We start from the raw sequence: 16,061 nt of genomic DNA, 5'->3' as shown, positions 1-16,061 counted from the left end.
TAGGACATGAGAAATTGGCTTGAAATGCAAACTAACTGTATTGCTTGCAGCTGGCTGAAAATATTTGAGATATGATTTATAGTCCAAACAAACAAAGTTGTGAGCATAAGTTTAATTATTCTTGTAAAACAATTCTGTGAGTGTTTCAATCAATTCTAAATGCACTTAAATCATACACAAATCAAACCTTTGTGTCAAAAGAAACATATTTGCACACACACTCCCACACATAAAGAAACTCACTCCCGCACCCATAAACCCAAGACTACATCTCCACACACACACACACACACACACACACTTTTAACACACATTCAAAGTTTTGACAAAGAAAAGATTTTTTTTTTTTTTTTTTTACATTGAACTACAAAATCAAATCCTGGACATTAATAGCAATAAAATATCTTACAATATTTAGAATTATTCCCAGAATTCTTTGCACTTTTAGAAACATGTCCATTATGTCTAAATTATTTTGCTATATTACCGTACAGTAATTTTTCAAGCAAAGCAGTTGTTTTGTGCCTGTCTGAAATCATGCGTCCTTTATATCGGTGAAATTCACTCAAAGGCTTTCATTAAAGCTTAAAGCTTAAAGGGTCACCTCCGAGCTGAAAGAGAGGTGGAACAGTAGGCGTAAAAGAGAAATCACAAAACGCCCTGTCCATGAATTAAATGTCACTGATCCTTTTAGCCTAAACACATTTGTATCATCTTTTTGTGCCAGTAGGCGGAGCAACGTGGAATCAAACAAACAACATTTGAAGACCCTGCCAAACACTACATCAGAGTGATTTCACAAAATTATCTGCACAAAATTTGTTGTCTTTTGTGATTTTTTCCCCCCGTTTCTCTTTATTCCTCCATCATCCCATTCCTGCTGTGACGGCACCATCTACCTCTGATGTCATCAACAGCCTTTTGTTGTCATCTCCACCACATCCACGTTCATCCTCTCTCGGTCTTTGTCCAGAGGGTGGTTCTGCACGTGTTCCCACAAACGTATGGCGCCATCCCACTGAGCGAACATGAAAGAGGAAAAAAAACAGCAATGAGTTCAGTGTTGATGCACAACTTAAAAAATAACATATATGTATAATATTTAGGGCTGCAACTAATGATTATTCTGATCAATTATCCACCCCATAATCTAATGATTATTTTTGCGATTAATCTATTGATGATTTTCTGATAGTCAATTAATCCTGAAGTATTACAGTATAAAGCATCAAAGATGGTGATGTCCATAACACAAGGAAGTTTTATCACAATCGACAGCACGTTATTAAATAAATAAGCCATACGCCTCGCAGCTTGCACTCACGGCAGCTCTGGTGGATCTTCGGATTAACGCAAATCGTCTCCCTGAGTAAATTAACCCCTCATGATTATACAGTTCAGTGTGGCTCTCACATTATATGACGTGACACTGAGTCCTGAAGATGTGCAGGTGTCAGTTCAGTTATAGAATGCGGTTGTCACACGTAAATAACAGGGCCGCCCCTTAATAGTCGACTTAACGTTAATTAACGAGAAGAGGCTCTTAATCAACCAAATTCAGTGGTTAATCGCAGAAAGAAAGAAAAAAAAAAAAACTCCACATGAATTGGCGAAGTCATGCAGTCGGTGATGGATCGTTAACATGGCTGGTCCATGTGGTAATTATGTCAGGCAGGAAAACCAAACGTTCGCCGACCTATCATTAATCGATCTTAAATGTGGCTTATCATATGAAATATGTCTTAGTAGCCTAATGTTAGGCACTTTACATGGCCAGTTACTCAAATGTTAACCTAGATAAATTTTCGCTATTATTAGGTGCATATCCAAGTGTTTGTGTGGAGTGTGGAAGCTAAATCAAGCCTCGAAATTGCGACCATTTTAGTCGCATATGCTCCCTAAATTTAACGTGTGCGACCTTAAAATATATTTGGGAGCATTTGTGCGAGTGCAAATAATTGTTGAGGTGCGACCTGTTTTCATTTCTCTACAAAACGTTCGCTAATTACAGCACAGTATGTGCCTGCTGTGAGCTGCTGATACAGTGACCGGTCCACTATATATTACACAACCAATTGAACTTCATCTATATGTTCTTAAGTTTAAAGCAGATTTTAGGTTGGTTAATACTAGCTATCAATCACTTCCTTTTCACTGCGCTTCGTTGTCACGTGACAGGGAGCTAGCGCGCAAAATAGAGCTGAAGAGAGAAGATAAAAAGAACGGTTACACACGACTCGACATTAAAACTTAAGTTTTTATATTTAAAACATGATACAGTTAAGAAACATTACACGACCAAGAGTACAGTTTTCCTGAATATCCTGAATAAAGCATCACGATTGAAAATGTAACACTGATTTCATACAACAGGTCAATGAACTGTAAAAAGTAGTTAAAATTAAATCACTTACATTTTAGACGCAATAGTGACTGTTTTTGTTCTGTTTCAGCAGCGAAAATAGTTCCAGACAAAGACCACAGCAGCAGCATCGCACATTTCATGACAGCACAATCGTGTTTTCTTTCATTACTGAATGATTCAGCATTTTGAACGAATCGGTTGAGTCAAAGAATCAATGACCTATTCATAAACAACTGCGTCATTATTGAATGAATCATCCGTTCGAACGAATCGTTTGAATGAATGACTCAATTACTCACTCATTAAGACGGTCACCTGCCGCCACCTACTGGCGGTTTAGTTTCATATTTAAAAGTATTATTCTTTCCAACATTTCTTATTTGTAATTTCAAAAAAAAAAAAAAAAAAAATTAAAACAATCTCATAACATTATTTAATGCAGTTGTAATTTTTCAGTGTAAATTATGTAATTTGACTGCTAACTGATGAGAATATTGCTTCAGTAATTTATATTTACAACACAAAAATCCTATTTTTTCCAGACAAGCAACTTTTTTATTTAAAAAAGCGAATGACAAGGCTTTTTAGTTGTGGTGCTCCTAAATTTTTGCTGGTGCTCCTAACTTTTTGAAGTTGGGAGCACCAGTGCTACCAAGTAAAAAAATTAATTTCGAGCCCTGTAAATTAGTACCAAGCTTACTGCATGCTTAAAGGAACACTCCACTAGGAAAAATATTGAAACTCTTTGGTCATTTTTTTAACGAGATGCTAACGGTCTAATCAGATTCAATGAACTATGCTAAGCTATGCTAAAAGTGGTACCGCCAGACCCGGAGATCGCCTGAATGGATTCGAAAACGGTAAAACTCAACTGTTTAACTCTAGGGGAGTTGGAAAATTAGCCTATTTTCAAAAAAAGTGGAGTGTTCCTTTAAAGGGTTAGTTCACCCAAAAATGAAATTAATTATCATTAATTACTCACGTTGTTGTTCCAAAGCCGTAAAACCTTCGTTCATCTTCGGAATACAAAATAAGGTATTTTCATGAAATCCGAGAGCTCTCTGACTCCTTAACAGACAGCAGTTTAAGTACCACTTTCAAGGTCCAGAAAGGTACTAAAGACATTGTTAAAATAGTCCATGTGACTGCAGTGGTTCAACCTTATCTTTATGAAGCGACAAGAATATTTTTTGTGCGCAAAAACGAAACAAAAATAACGACTTTATTCAACAATGTCTTCTCTTCTGTGTAATTCTCATACACTGTTTACGTTCAGAGCTTCCAGGTTCTACGTCAGAATGCCGGCTCAGTATTGGCAGACTCTGTTCACGTGAGCAGTACGATGCATGCGTGTGATGCTGATGCAATAATGAGTCGCCGTTCTGACATAGAACCTGTAAGCGCTGAATGTAAACAGCGCATGAGAATGACACAGAAGAGAAGGTATTGTTGAATAAAATCGTTATTTTGTTTCAGTTTTGCGCACAAAAAGTATTCTCGTCGCTTCATAACATTAAGGTTGAATCACTGCAGTCACGTCGACTGTTTTAACTAAGTTTTTAGTACCTTTTTTGGACCTTGAAAGTGGTGGTTAAATTGCTGTCTATTGAGGAGCCAGTTACCTCTCAGATTTCATTAAAAATATCTTAATTTGTGTTCTGAAAATGAACAAAGGTCTTATGGGTGTGGAACGACATGAGGGTGAGTAATTAATGACAACATTTTCATTTTTGGGTGAACTAACCCTTTAACATTTCACTCTAAAGGCGCGTCCACTATACTGTGGAGATAACGAGTCTGCGTCGTCAACTTCATCTTTGCTGACGATATTGACTCAGAAATCATTTGTTTATTAATAAAATGTTTAGACAGTCTCCTTGCTGTTTTTTTCAGACACATTCATAATCACTTTTGCCGGTGCGCTGCGGCAAGCTTTAAGCTTGCGCTTGAGCGCTTAATTCATATTTGTTTTAGTATTTTTCTGTAAGGCAGAACATTACATATAATGATCTTTCTCAGCCCTAAAACTGAAACCATTTCCAATGCCACTCCCCAACCCCCCAAGTATATATATATTATAATATATATATAGTTAAATGAATATCATAAACTTTTGACTAGTCTACTAATGGCTTAAATGAGGGACTACTGGTCAACTAGAAAAATCTTTAGTCGGGGGGAGCCATAGTAAAAAACAAAACTTTGTATGGATGCAACTATATTAAACGGGTTGCCATACTAGCCATTAGCATCTGCACTAGGGAGTTATGTTTTGTGTGAAACATGACAGGGGATTAGGGATGAACGTAAACAGTGAGACGCGGCAATGCATCCCACGCAAATCAACATATTTTCGCAATCGACATCATCAATTACATGTTGTAACAGCCCTAATAGTATTAAACAGTGGTTTTACTTACAGAGCTGCTGACCATGTTGTTGTGATACGGGTGCCAGCTGACGTCCCTCACACATGCGTCATGATTGGACAATTTGCACACAACGCGTCCCGTCAAAACATCATAGACTACAAAAAAGATAGGAGGAGGTGAAATTTTGCAGATTTGAATAAGACTATTTCACACTTTGTTATGCATTTATTATCAACTTACTGACGATTTTGCCTGTTGAACAGCCTGTGTAAATAAACTTCTGTCCAGTGCTGAATTCAGGGGAAAAGCGGCACCGAATGAGCGTGTGCAAAACCCCATGACCCCTGTAGGTCATCACAGAGGTGTCACCGGTGAGCTTATGCCTCTTTAGTGCTGCAGGGCAACAAAATAACAAGTGAAAACAGGTGCTTTGTGTTTATGTGTACAATTAAGGTTGAAAATAAACCAGTTTCAAGCATGTTAAAGTCCCACTGTAGTCAATAATTTTATCCCTTAAAACTTATCTGTGATCACCAAAATGATGTTTTTTTCCTGTGAAATTTTTTTTCTACATGCCTTAAAATAGCTTGAATGTAACTACACCCTTGGATCATTTAATATCCGCAGATCAATAAATATGCAAATTAGCCCCACCTCCACTCGCTCACACAGCTCAGAGATTAACTCGCTCAACTTACTGAGGTAAACACTGCACAATGATATCGCTCTTTACAACACCAGGCACATAACGGTAATTAATATGATTAGCCTTTTGCTTGACTATGTTATCAAACAGCTAATAATGTGTTGCTAATGTTACACAAACCATGTTCCCGTTCTGTTATCTCAGAGTCAGACAGCTGCCTTCTAACAATCAGTATCCTTAGAAACGCTTTGAACAACTCAGAACATCAGTGGAGAAAGGCATATACTTCATCATAACATCGTAATATACATCATACACCCGCCATATTGCTAAATCTACACGATTTTTCCTATCAACAGAAAAATATACCAGGATAACCTGGCTTCTCTCGAGGCTCCCCTGCTAATTCGCTGTTAATAATATGCTAAAGCCCGCCGGCACATTGACGTGATTGATTACAAGGTAGTTTGTGACGTCAGAAACACCAGCAATTTCAAACCACGGATCTTTTTTTCATTTCAGTTTTAAAGAGAAAATACTCAGCAATGGTTCTGACTTGTGAATTTGCACATGGTTTGTCTTAAAGCATATTAAAAACACCACATAGACATATAAACAACATTAAAAACTTGATTTTCACCACTGGAGGTCTTTAACACACCTCTCTGGGGAACCTGCTGCCAGCGGTAGTCCCAGTTCTGTTGAGTGACAGCGAGTCTTGAGGCCGCGAGTCCCTCTTTGGGTGAAAACTTCCTAACGTCCCACAGCTTAATGGTCTGATCTTTGGAGTTGCTGATCAAGTATCGAGCGTCACCCTTCAGGACAACAGAAATGCTGCTTAAAAAGTTCTTAAAGGGAAGCAACTAATGGATTGCAGTTATATTTAGGGGAGAATAACGGATATTCTGCAACTGTACAATCAGCTTTACCTGGATTTGACCCTTTTTGACTGTTTAATTACCTTCATCTTGTTCGCTGTGACATACACTACATGGCCAAAAGTATCTGGACACCCACTGTTTGTTTTAATATTAGGTAGTTACACAAAAGCCTTCTCTGCTATCTCAAGTGTACATTTATGGAGGACTAGGACCACTTAAAAATAAAATACAGAAATCAATCAATCGTTGGAATCATTGCATTTTGACAGTATGACAGTTTGGATTGCTATTATACCTTGCTGTGTATGAAGGTGATTCCATCTCTGTGTCCAGCCAGTTGACCCACAGGCTGTGGTCTGTCTTCTCTGAGTGTACGTCTGTCCCATACCTTACACAGAGCATCATCACTGCCTGAGAACAGCAGCTGCGATGAACTATCCGCAAATGCTACAGCATTCACATCATCCTCATGAGCGTCAATCTGAAAGACGTACAGAGAGAAAAAAGAAATACACATGAGTCATTCTACAGAGGGCAATGTCTGGATAATGTTCTTACTAAATCTATCATGCTTATCAATGATCACATTCAGTTCAGAGCAATAAACCTTTGCTTTGATGCACTGAGATCGGGAAACTGTAAAGATTATGCAAGAAATAAAGTCACAGGATGGCTGAGATGTATGACACGTTGATAGAGTTAACTTATTTTGATGAAGAAATAAATCTTGCACATTAAAAAAAAAAATTTGATGCCTTTTTGATTTTTAATTTACTGATAATGGGGCTCTTGTCACTTTTTAATACTCTAAATTTTTTTATAAGAATTTTATCTCTAGTGCAGGTTTTGTATTCTTCTATGACTTCACAACATGTGAACCATACCTTTAGAGTTCTCTTGTTTTGTTCGCGATCAAACACATACAGGCAGCCATCGTTTGCACTGTTTGATAGAGATAAAGGTATCTCAGGAAGAGTATACGGAATTTTAAACATACACTTTATTTTTTTCCATGTAAGGTAGGTAGTTATTATGCCTGTTAATAGATAGATAGATAGATACATACATACATACACTCACAATAGTAGGAATCGAAAATGCAAAACAAGTTTCTATAAGTTTGAAAAAAGTATCCAGATATAAACATAAATTTTGAGTTAGTAATAGACTTTAAGTGTGAAGGCCATCGTCTAAGATACTGACCCGCCTAAAATCTCTTTTCCATCTGTGGACGCTGTCAGTGAGAAAACACAGAACCTCCGTTCATCAGGACTGAAAGAAGAAAAGACACCTTTCAACATCAGCAACACCGAACATGAACAACTACAGTATTTTTTATATTGAAATATAAACAATTATAAATCTTTGAACATAAAAACTCATTTCCATTCACACAGCTCTACCTTACTTGGGGATGAACAGAGAAAGACCAAACCTCTAAAAGCGTAATATTACAGTTATCACAGCATTATCGCAGCATAGTCACTAAATGTCATGCAATGCAGAGAAGACGTCAAAATGGTAATGTGAATTTAATGGGAGAGGCAGAAAGACACGCTGGAAAAGTCATCTATTGGCATTATTAGCAAATCTGAGTGCCGTTATGACACTGTAATTACAATTTAAATTTCAGAGGGCTGCTGTTCTTCTTACATATTGAGATTCAACAGATACCTGTTCTTAGTGCTATATTTTCATTAACCTGAAGTGTGTTATTTCTGCAGCACTTCCTTCAGAGTTCACTTTGCCAGCATGTTCAGTTTTGGTTAGCTCACAGTAATGTGATGGTTGTAGTGATGAATGGTTATGGAAATCTGTTATACTGTCTGTCATCCACATGAAGAGGAAGCGTACAGGTGATTACCTGAATTTTAATGCTATAATGTACTATGAGGAAACACTAACTTGAGGTCCAGAGCGGTGTGTGTTTCATTGTCCCCATCTACACTGCACACATGTACTAAAGAGAGAGAGAGAGAGAGAGAGAGCACAGACGCAGAGCATTAGAACAGTCAATGACAGTAGTGCCAACAAAACAGTTTAAGTGACCTGTCCCTGTCTTACTGTAGTCAGACCAACTGGAGTAGAGCACAAAACGTGCATCAGGTGTAAAACACACATCCAGAATGCTCCAGCCCACGTCTCTGGCCTTCACCGTCTTCTTTAGAGCAAAACGGCCCCTACTAGTATCATATAACCTGATATTCTGGTCTATAAAAACAGAGACAGAAAAAAGAGGGTATAAGACATGCACTACAGCTCAAAAGTTTGGGGTCAGTAAGATTTTTTTTTTTTTTTTTTAATGTTTTTGAAAGAGGTCTCTTAAAGCCCCCCTGTAATCAATAATTTTATCCCTTAAAACTCATCTTTGATCACCAAAATGACACATTTAAACGTTTTTTTCCACTGTGAAACAAATTTGTTCATGCCTTAAAATAGCTTGAATGTAACTCTACACGCTTGCTTGATTTAGTATATGCAGATCTATGAATATGCTAATTAGCTCCGCCTCCACTCACTCGCTCGAGCTCAGAGATCCACTCGGTCAATTTACTGAGGTAGACGCTGCACAATGATATCGCTTTTTACAACGTCGGACACATAACGGTAATTAATGATTAGCATTTTGTTTGACTATGTTTTCAAACATTTCAAATGTTGTTTCACAGTAGAAAATTAAACTAAAGAGATGGAACAACAACAAAATACTGCAACAACAACAGACATTGATAAGCACTTATGTGAATGGGGTTATGAGATAGCTGCAACTTTAGTTTGAAAAAATACAAAGACATTTTATCGGTCATAACTTCTGGAGAAAAATAGCGCAGACACTGGACAAAGATGAAACTTTCTAGAGTGCATGTGCATTTGACTGTACGCATATACTAGCGTATGCATAAAAAAAACTAAGTATACTTTGGGCTTTATGCTTTTGGGCTTACCAAAGCTGCATTTATTTGATCAAAATACAGTAAAAACAGTAATATTGTGAAACATTATTACAATTTAAAATAACTTTTTTCTATTTTAATATATTGAATAATGTAATTTATTCCTTTGATGGCAAAGTTAAATTTTCAGCATCATTACTTCAGTTTTCAGTTTCACATGAAATCTTCAGAAATCATTCTATTATGCTGATTTGGAGCTCAAGAAATATTTCTTATTATTATCAATGTTGAAAACAGTTGTGCTGCTTAATATTTTTGTGGATTGTTCAGGATTATTACATGAGTATAAAGTTTATATGAAATAAAAATCTTTTGTAACATTATAAATGTCTTTACTGTCACTTTTGGTCAATTTAATGCATCCTTTTTTAATAAAAGTATTGATTTCTTTTATTAAAAATTCTAAACTTTTTAATGGTAGTGTAAATTAACTCAAATTAAAGCCAAAAGAGACAGAAACATTTACCCTACAAGACTTTAGTAGAGGTTTGTTATGAATTTGAACATGTCTGAGATGTGCATTTGGAAAATACTAAGCATAGAAAATAAACACTAATAACAAAGTTCCAGTTTCACCTTGGCATGCAGACAGGAACATGTTTCCCTCATCACTATAGAGTCCACAAAAGACTTTCTGCTGATAAGTGTCCTTGTATACCACATGATTGGGCAAGAAACTATGAAGAAATAAATTTGTATTACTACATGTATGCAAAGACTGATCAGTTTTAGAAGCAGAAAGAAAAAAAATCTCCCTATTTGAAATGTAAAAACATCTGTGCCAGTATATCTCTGAGTAGAATTTAAATGTTTAAAATATGCACTATTATTGTTGTAGAATAGCATTTATAATACACTTACTGTGAACGGATACGGCTGCACTCTCCATGAGAAAAACCTGACCCACGACAACGTCCCTGTTCCCGCTTCAAAAAGAAATACATTACAGAAAATTGCACACTTCTGAACACAACTATGCATATTTTTTGATCATTTGGCTGCAGCCACATGTGAAAATATAAACTTCCTGAATTCATAATCACCAAACTCACAAATCTGTAATAAAAAGTAAAACAGCTGATAGCTAAAATAACTCAGACTCATGTATTGTTAGTAGAAATATCCTGTAAATGAAAGATACACAGGTATAGACACATCTTACCTCTGCCAGCATATGTGTGAAACTGTATCTGCCCTTTAAGCTTGAGGAAGCAGTGGCAAGCAGAATCTGAGTGCGGATCTCACTGCGGTCCACTTCCTGTGTGTCTGGTTGGGCATCCACTGAGTGAGAATAAATAAGACAAAGTAAATTACCACAAAAGTGTGTATTCAATGGTATTTATGGCACCATTTCTCACTTTTATAGACTGAAAATTAGGCTAAAGAGGCTGTTGGTTCTTTTAGATTCTTTATATTAAGGGTTGAATATCTCCTTGCAGATGATCCTCACTTTTCTAAACAACAACGAAGGCTGGAATGGACTCAGAGATACACAAGCTTCCAGTGTAGTATTTGCATCAGCAATAATCAATAGCAGCAGCGTAGCAGATTTAATTTTGTGCTTAATTTTTTTCACAATTTCCATACACTGAGCTGCACCAGTAGTTGCAGTAGCCACTATGGGCTAAATGCGGAGGCAATTTTGTGCATTCTACTCACCTGGAGGGTCATATCGATGTCCTAACCGCCCATCCCAGGCCCCATCGCTGTCTTCATCAGAGTCTGAATATGACTGCACAAGCTGTAGGCCTGTCGCTCCACTTCCATGGACCAGGCGCACCTGGCCCCTATAGTAGAGAAAAAGGAACACTTTGAAATATCCATCCAATATGAAAAAAAGAGGAAATGGTAGAGTTGCAAAACATCGTTAAAATGCAGCCCAGGCAAAGGTATCTCCAAATAAATGTCATGTGGGTTATGTATATTTACCTCCGCAGTAGGTACGCCAGAACTTGAGCTAAGTCAACGTCCTCTTCAGATTCTGACTGTCTTTCTGCCTGTGTGTGACCCGTCTGATTGGAATTCTGGTTGGGTTCTGGTTCTGACTGGTCTGGGTTGCTACCAGAGCCCCGACCGGACATCCCAGAACTGGACTGAGAGCCCATAGACTGATTGTCTGGAAAAATAATTTATTCAGCCATAAGCAATACAGGCAGTCACATTCATGACATTATAAAAAAAGCAATATATAAATCTAGAAATTCCTTTAAGATATTGAACACCAGCAATACAGTGAATAATATGACATATACTCAAAAAAAAAAAAAAAAAAAGCATCATTATTCTAGTCTTCAGTGTCACATGATCCTTCAGAAATCATTTTAATATGATGATTTGCTGGTCAAGAATCATTTCTTATTATCAATGTTGAAAACGGTTGTGTTGCTTAAAATTTTTGAGGAAACCATGTTACCTTTTTTTCAGGAACAGAAAGTTCAATAGAACAGCATTTAATTTTAAACAGAAATCTTTTGTAACATTATAAATGTTTTTACTGTCACTTTTGATCAATTTAATCCTTGCTGAATAAAAGCACTAATTTCTTCCAAAAAAAAAAAAACAAAGAAAGAAATTCTTACTAACTCCAAACTTTTGGACAATAGTGTATATGTGCTTAAATTAGTGCCAAAAAGGATAGATTCATTCACATTACAGGACTTTAGTAAGGCTTTGTTATGCATTTTAACATGTCTGAGATGTGGAAAATACTAAGCATGAAAAATTATATGAAAAAAGCAAGATAAGGAAACAAGATATATTGTAAATAATACTAGGATTTCCTTAAAGATATTGAACACCATCTTTTAGTAATACTGTAAATAATATGACATATACCCAAGATATACCTGTCTGTCCAAACAGCTGTGATGAACATGTCACAATGCATTTATTGTGAGGTCTGTCAGTATGTTTACCTTGAGAAATTATAACATTAAACAAGCGATTTAAATTAGGTAAATACATGTTGACATGCAGCTGACAAAAGGCTGTGATGTAACTGACAGCCGACACTGCTAAAATGACAGGCTAGAACTGAAAACAGCAAATGACATGGGGCGAACACTTCATATAATGGTTTCACATTTACAAACTAACAGTTTAAAAAAGCAAAATACATAAAAACCTCCTAATTACACTAAATATACACCCAAAATAACCCTTTGTTTATAAGTTAGCGCTCACGCTAGCACACTGTAAGCGACCTACAAAAGAGAGACACCTACCAATAAATTGATAACAGCGCTTTGACAGCTCTTTTACTCCGTTGGTTTCTTCCTGCAGACCTCGGTAAATAACCACAAAATAGTGCTGTCAAAAATTAAGCTTGTAAACGTGGTAGTTCAGTATGCTGAGCGCTTCTATTTCCCTGAGTTGTTTTCAATATTCTCCTGGTTCGTAACGCGCCATGTTGTTTACGGTCTCGAGACTCGCCTTCCTCTGGTCACGTGACACACAGACGCTCTCCAACCGAACAAATACATTATAATAGATTAATAACACAAACCACTACAGTAGCAATTCCACTAATGGGGCAACTTACAAGCCAATCATCCTCGACATCATTGACAAAGCAGCTTCCATTGGGCTCACCACTGACATGGGCAGCCCTAATCAGGCAATGTGGAAAGCCTTTGGAATGGACCACAAAGAAACATCTGTCCCACATCCAGCAAGACCAGAAAGGAGGCTATATTTTATGCCAGATGTCCCACATCTAGTGAAGAACTTGAAGAGTGCCTTAGTTTGTGGACAGCTCACAGGAATGGCAAGCACCACCAGTCTGCAGTCTGGTCATCACTCCACTAATAAGCCGTCCTGTTGAAAACAAAGAAACAGTCAGGCTGCAAATCAAAGTCAGGCTGCAATTCCAGCTCCACAGTAGAACTGCCCTGTTTACCAAAATATAGTCTAGTTTCAAGGTGTGTACATTTCTTTATACACAAGGAACTGATGGATTAAAGTTTTTCTGGGAAATTAAATGAAAATATTTGTTACTTCAGCATTCCTCAGTCCCTATGGAAGTCTAGGTGAGTGTCGTAACTCTGTTTTTCAACGGCTCTGGAAAAAAAACTAATTAAAAAATATGAGGAAACATGGTTATTTCAAAGAAAATACATCAAATGTGAAGTGTCGCGCAGGAGAGGCTGCAGAACTGGAGCAATACAGCCCTGTTGTTCCTGATGCGTCCAGTAGGGGAATGAGGAAATACGGCGAAATAACTTTAATCGACACTCGAAACTTAAACAACTTTGTTGTGAATTTGAATATAAACGTCACATTAATATTTAAGATAGACAGTGTAATGATCTGCACTAATATCTGAAAATAATTCACTGTTGCTCTTCATAGCCTACAGGAGACAATTGAATGGAGTGTTTTTGTGAAATGAAAATTAATAGGCTACACATAGTTGGATTAGGATTTCCTCCTGAGACCCAGAAAAAGTTTTTTGAATTTAGTATTTTTCCATGTCATTACATTTAGAGCATAAACAAATAATAATAATAAAAAAAATCATAAAAAACAATAGGCCTTCTACAATGTAAACACAGTTATGTCAGAATCTGCTGATAACGCAGCATTTTATTATAACCAATAATATTAAGTATGGTAGGAGAAACCTTATCTAAATGTATTATTTATATTGATTTTATATTAAGCCTATTTATAGAAATGTATGCTGCTAATTCTAGTACAGGTACAATTTGCACCATCTGCTGGCCATTTTTGCTATAGGCTATTAGATGTGCGTATCATTGACCTATAATGTAAAATATCCGTTTTCATTTGGATAGTATTGTTTTTATGTAAAGGTTTAGGAAAATTCAATACCGTGTTGTGTTTTTGACCTTTGCTCCTCAAGGTACTTACAAATTAACTAACTCCTCAGTGTGTGTTTGGACTTTTCTGAGTTTACTTGTATCAATATATTAACATTACACAATCATTTCAACTTATTTTAATACATCTGTAATGTTTCTGAAGATTATTCTCCTGTATGTGTAATTCATCACATTCACCAAGGTTGGGGGACTTTTAATTATGAGCCACATTTTTGAACCGGAAGTATTCAGTTGTATCCAGCGCCTGTGTTTCTCAACTTGTTTTACTGTTTTAAATTCGTGGTAAGTGTGACAGTTGTACATTTATTATCCACAATATAGATTTGTATATAATATTATTAATTGATCCACTCAGAAAAGAAACGATACGATATTGCGTTTTATCGTTTTCAAAATTATTTGTAAAAAATCTGTTATTTACTGTTGTGACCGTGACAGTGTTCTTTTATGAGACTGATTTAGAAACAATAAGAACAAATATGAAATTACCACTTTCAGCAAAAAGACAATAATTACATAAACTAGTCAATATTTTGGGAAGACTTAGAGGGGTTTTGTTTACTGTTCACGCGTCAATAAGTAAAAAAAAAAAAAAAAAAAAAACCTAATAAGTAGCTGGATTCAGCCTCGTCATTATATAATATCTCACAATTTTGTGTTTATTTCTTAGCTTGCTTTCTATTTCTCTCTCCTTCTTATATGCTGACTCATAATTGACTCATAATAATTTATGTTTTCCTATGCAATACGCCATAAGCCTAATGTTTTGTTCTGTTGTTTGCAGGAATAATACAGTGCCTGTGAAACAATGGGTTTGTATTGGAATTTTATTTATTTGCAAATAGGAAATTGTAACATCTCAAAAAGCTCGTGTGCTATTTGCAGATGCTTTTAATGACTGGAACCTCATCAAATTATTATTTATCCTTATTCTTGTCCAAATTATCTGTTCTGGTAAATTTGCTCATATGCATTAGTCTGTTTAGCTTCCATTTGCATGTGTCTTTTTCACCTAAAAAATTTCAAATAACATTTTCCAGCAGATGTTGAAGAGAGGACTTATGGCGGTTGTGAGGGCCCAGATGCCATGTATGTAAAGCTGATCTCTTCAGATGGGCACGAGTTTATTGTGAAGCGAGAGCATGCGTTAACCTCTGGTACAATCAAGGCTATGCTGAGTGGACCTGGTGAGTATGAAACATGTTCAAAGTGTTGTAATTATGAAACAGCATTTGTTTATTGTGGATTTTTGCCATTACTCAAATTTCTTATGATATTTGAATAGGAGGAGGAAGCTCTAACAATTTGCATGTTTACTTTAAGGTCAGTTTGCTGAAAATGAAACCAATGAGGTGAACTTCCGGGAGATCCCGTCTCACGTTCTCTCCAAAGTTTGCATGTATTTCACCTATAAGGTGCGCTACACTAACAGCTCAACAGAAATCCCAGAATTCCCCATTGCTCCTGAGATTGCCTTGGAACTGCTCATGGCTGCAAACTTCCTAGACTGTTAGATAGGAATGGAGTATGTGTTATACTGTGACTGACTTACATGTAATTTGTTTGCCATAAAGTGTGTATTTATAAATGTTTTGCTCTATTGATCCATTTTTTTGTTATGTTGTACTTTGAAATGACTAGATAATTTGTTTTGTATGCAGTGTTTTAAATGTCTTACAATCATTTTGTATTTGCAAGTCTTTTGCAGTTGTCCTAGTCTCACACAAGAAATAAATATGGATGAACCAAATGTACTACTGTCACACCTCTATGTCTTTGTGTTTCGGTTGGCTTAATATTTACAGCAGAAAAAAAAATACACAAAATGGCTTGCATTTGACATTAGTCACAGGGTAAAGGAGAGATCTTTTTATATTTATATATACTGTGTAATTATGACAAAAAATAAAAAATAAAAAAATACGTCACCCAAAAATAAAAGAATGTTGAAAGTCGTTCCAAACCCAGGTTACTGGCTTTATATAGACTTTATATTTAT

The 16,061-nt window shown here is 36.3% G+C and overlaps 2 protein-coding genes across 5 annotated transcripts; one reads left to right on the top strand and one right to left on the bottom strand.

Moving 5' to 3' along the window:
• Positions 1–97: 97 nt before the first annotated feature.
• Positions 98–13,052, bottom strand: dcaf11 (ddb1 and cul4 associated factor 11). 3 transcript variants are annotated; one of them, XM_051882806.1, is made up of 15 exons: positions 12,760–13,052; positions 11,148–11,334; positions 10,878–11,005; positions 10,381–10,499; positions 10,080–10,144; positions 9,795–9,895; positions 8,329–8,475; positions 8,170–8,224; positions 7,468–7,536; positions 7,149–7,206; positions 6,560–6,745; positions 6,045–6,198; positions 4,978–5,130; positions 4,786–4,892; positions 98–1,018 (listed from the first exon to the last, which is right to left on the bottom strand). In XM_051882806.1, the coding sequence occupies exons 2-15, from the start codon at positions 11,321–11,323 to the stop codon at positions 911–913; spliced, it is 1,626 nt and encodes a 541-aa protein (XP_051738766.1). In that variant the 5' UTR covers positions 11,324–11,334; positions 12,760–13,052; the 3' UTR covers positions 98–910. The 3 variants fall into 3 exon arrangements, with proteins under 3 accessions (XP_051738766.1, XP_051738764.1, XP_051738763.1); XM_051882804.1 differs by lacking the exon at positions 12,760–13,052 and adding an exon at positions 12,443–12,672; XM_051882803.1 differs by lacking the exon at positions 12,760–13,052 and adding an exon at positions 12,065–12,085.
• A 1,153-nt stretch (positions 13,053–14,205) lies between these two features.
• Positions 14,206–15,816, top strand: eloca (elongin C paralog a). 2 transcript variants are annotated; one of them, XM_051882856.1, is made up of 4 exons: positions 14,206–14,344; positions 14,847–14,874; positions 15,106–15,249; positions 15,386–15,816. In XM_051882856.1, exons 2-4 carry the CDS (start codon positions 14,871–14,873, stop codon positions 15,574–15,576), a joined length of 339 nt encoding a protein of 112 aa, XP_051738816.1. In that variant the 5' UTR covers positions 14,206–14,344; positions 14,847–14,870; the 3' UTR covers positions 15,577–15,816. The 2 variants fall into 2 exon arrangements, with proteins under 2 accessions (XP_051738816.1, XP_051738815.1); XM_051882855.1 differs by having other exon boundaries at positions 14,207–14,344; positions 15,103–15,249.
• Positions 15,817–16,061: the final 245 nt, after the last annotated feature.

Source organism: Ctenopharyngodon idella, chromosome 23 (genome assembly GCF_019924925.1).
Source record: "Ctenopharyngodon idella isolate HZGC_01 chromosome 23, HZGC01, whole genome shotgun sequence".
Classification (NCBI taxonomy): Eukaryota; Metazoa; Chordata; class Actinopteri; order Cypriniformes; family Xenocyprididae; genus Ctenopharyngodon; species Ctenopharyngodon idella.
Note: the sequence above shows the minus strand (reverse complement) of the source record. Positions and strands in the feature narration are given on the sequence as shown.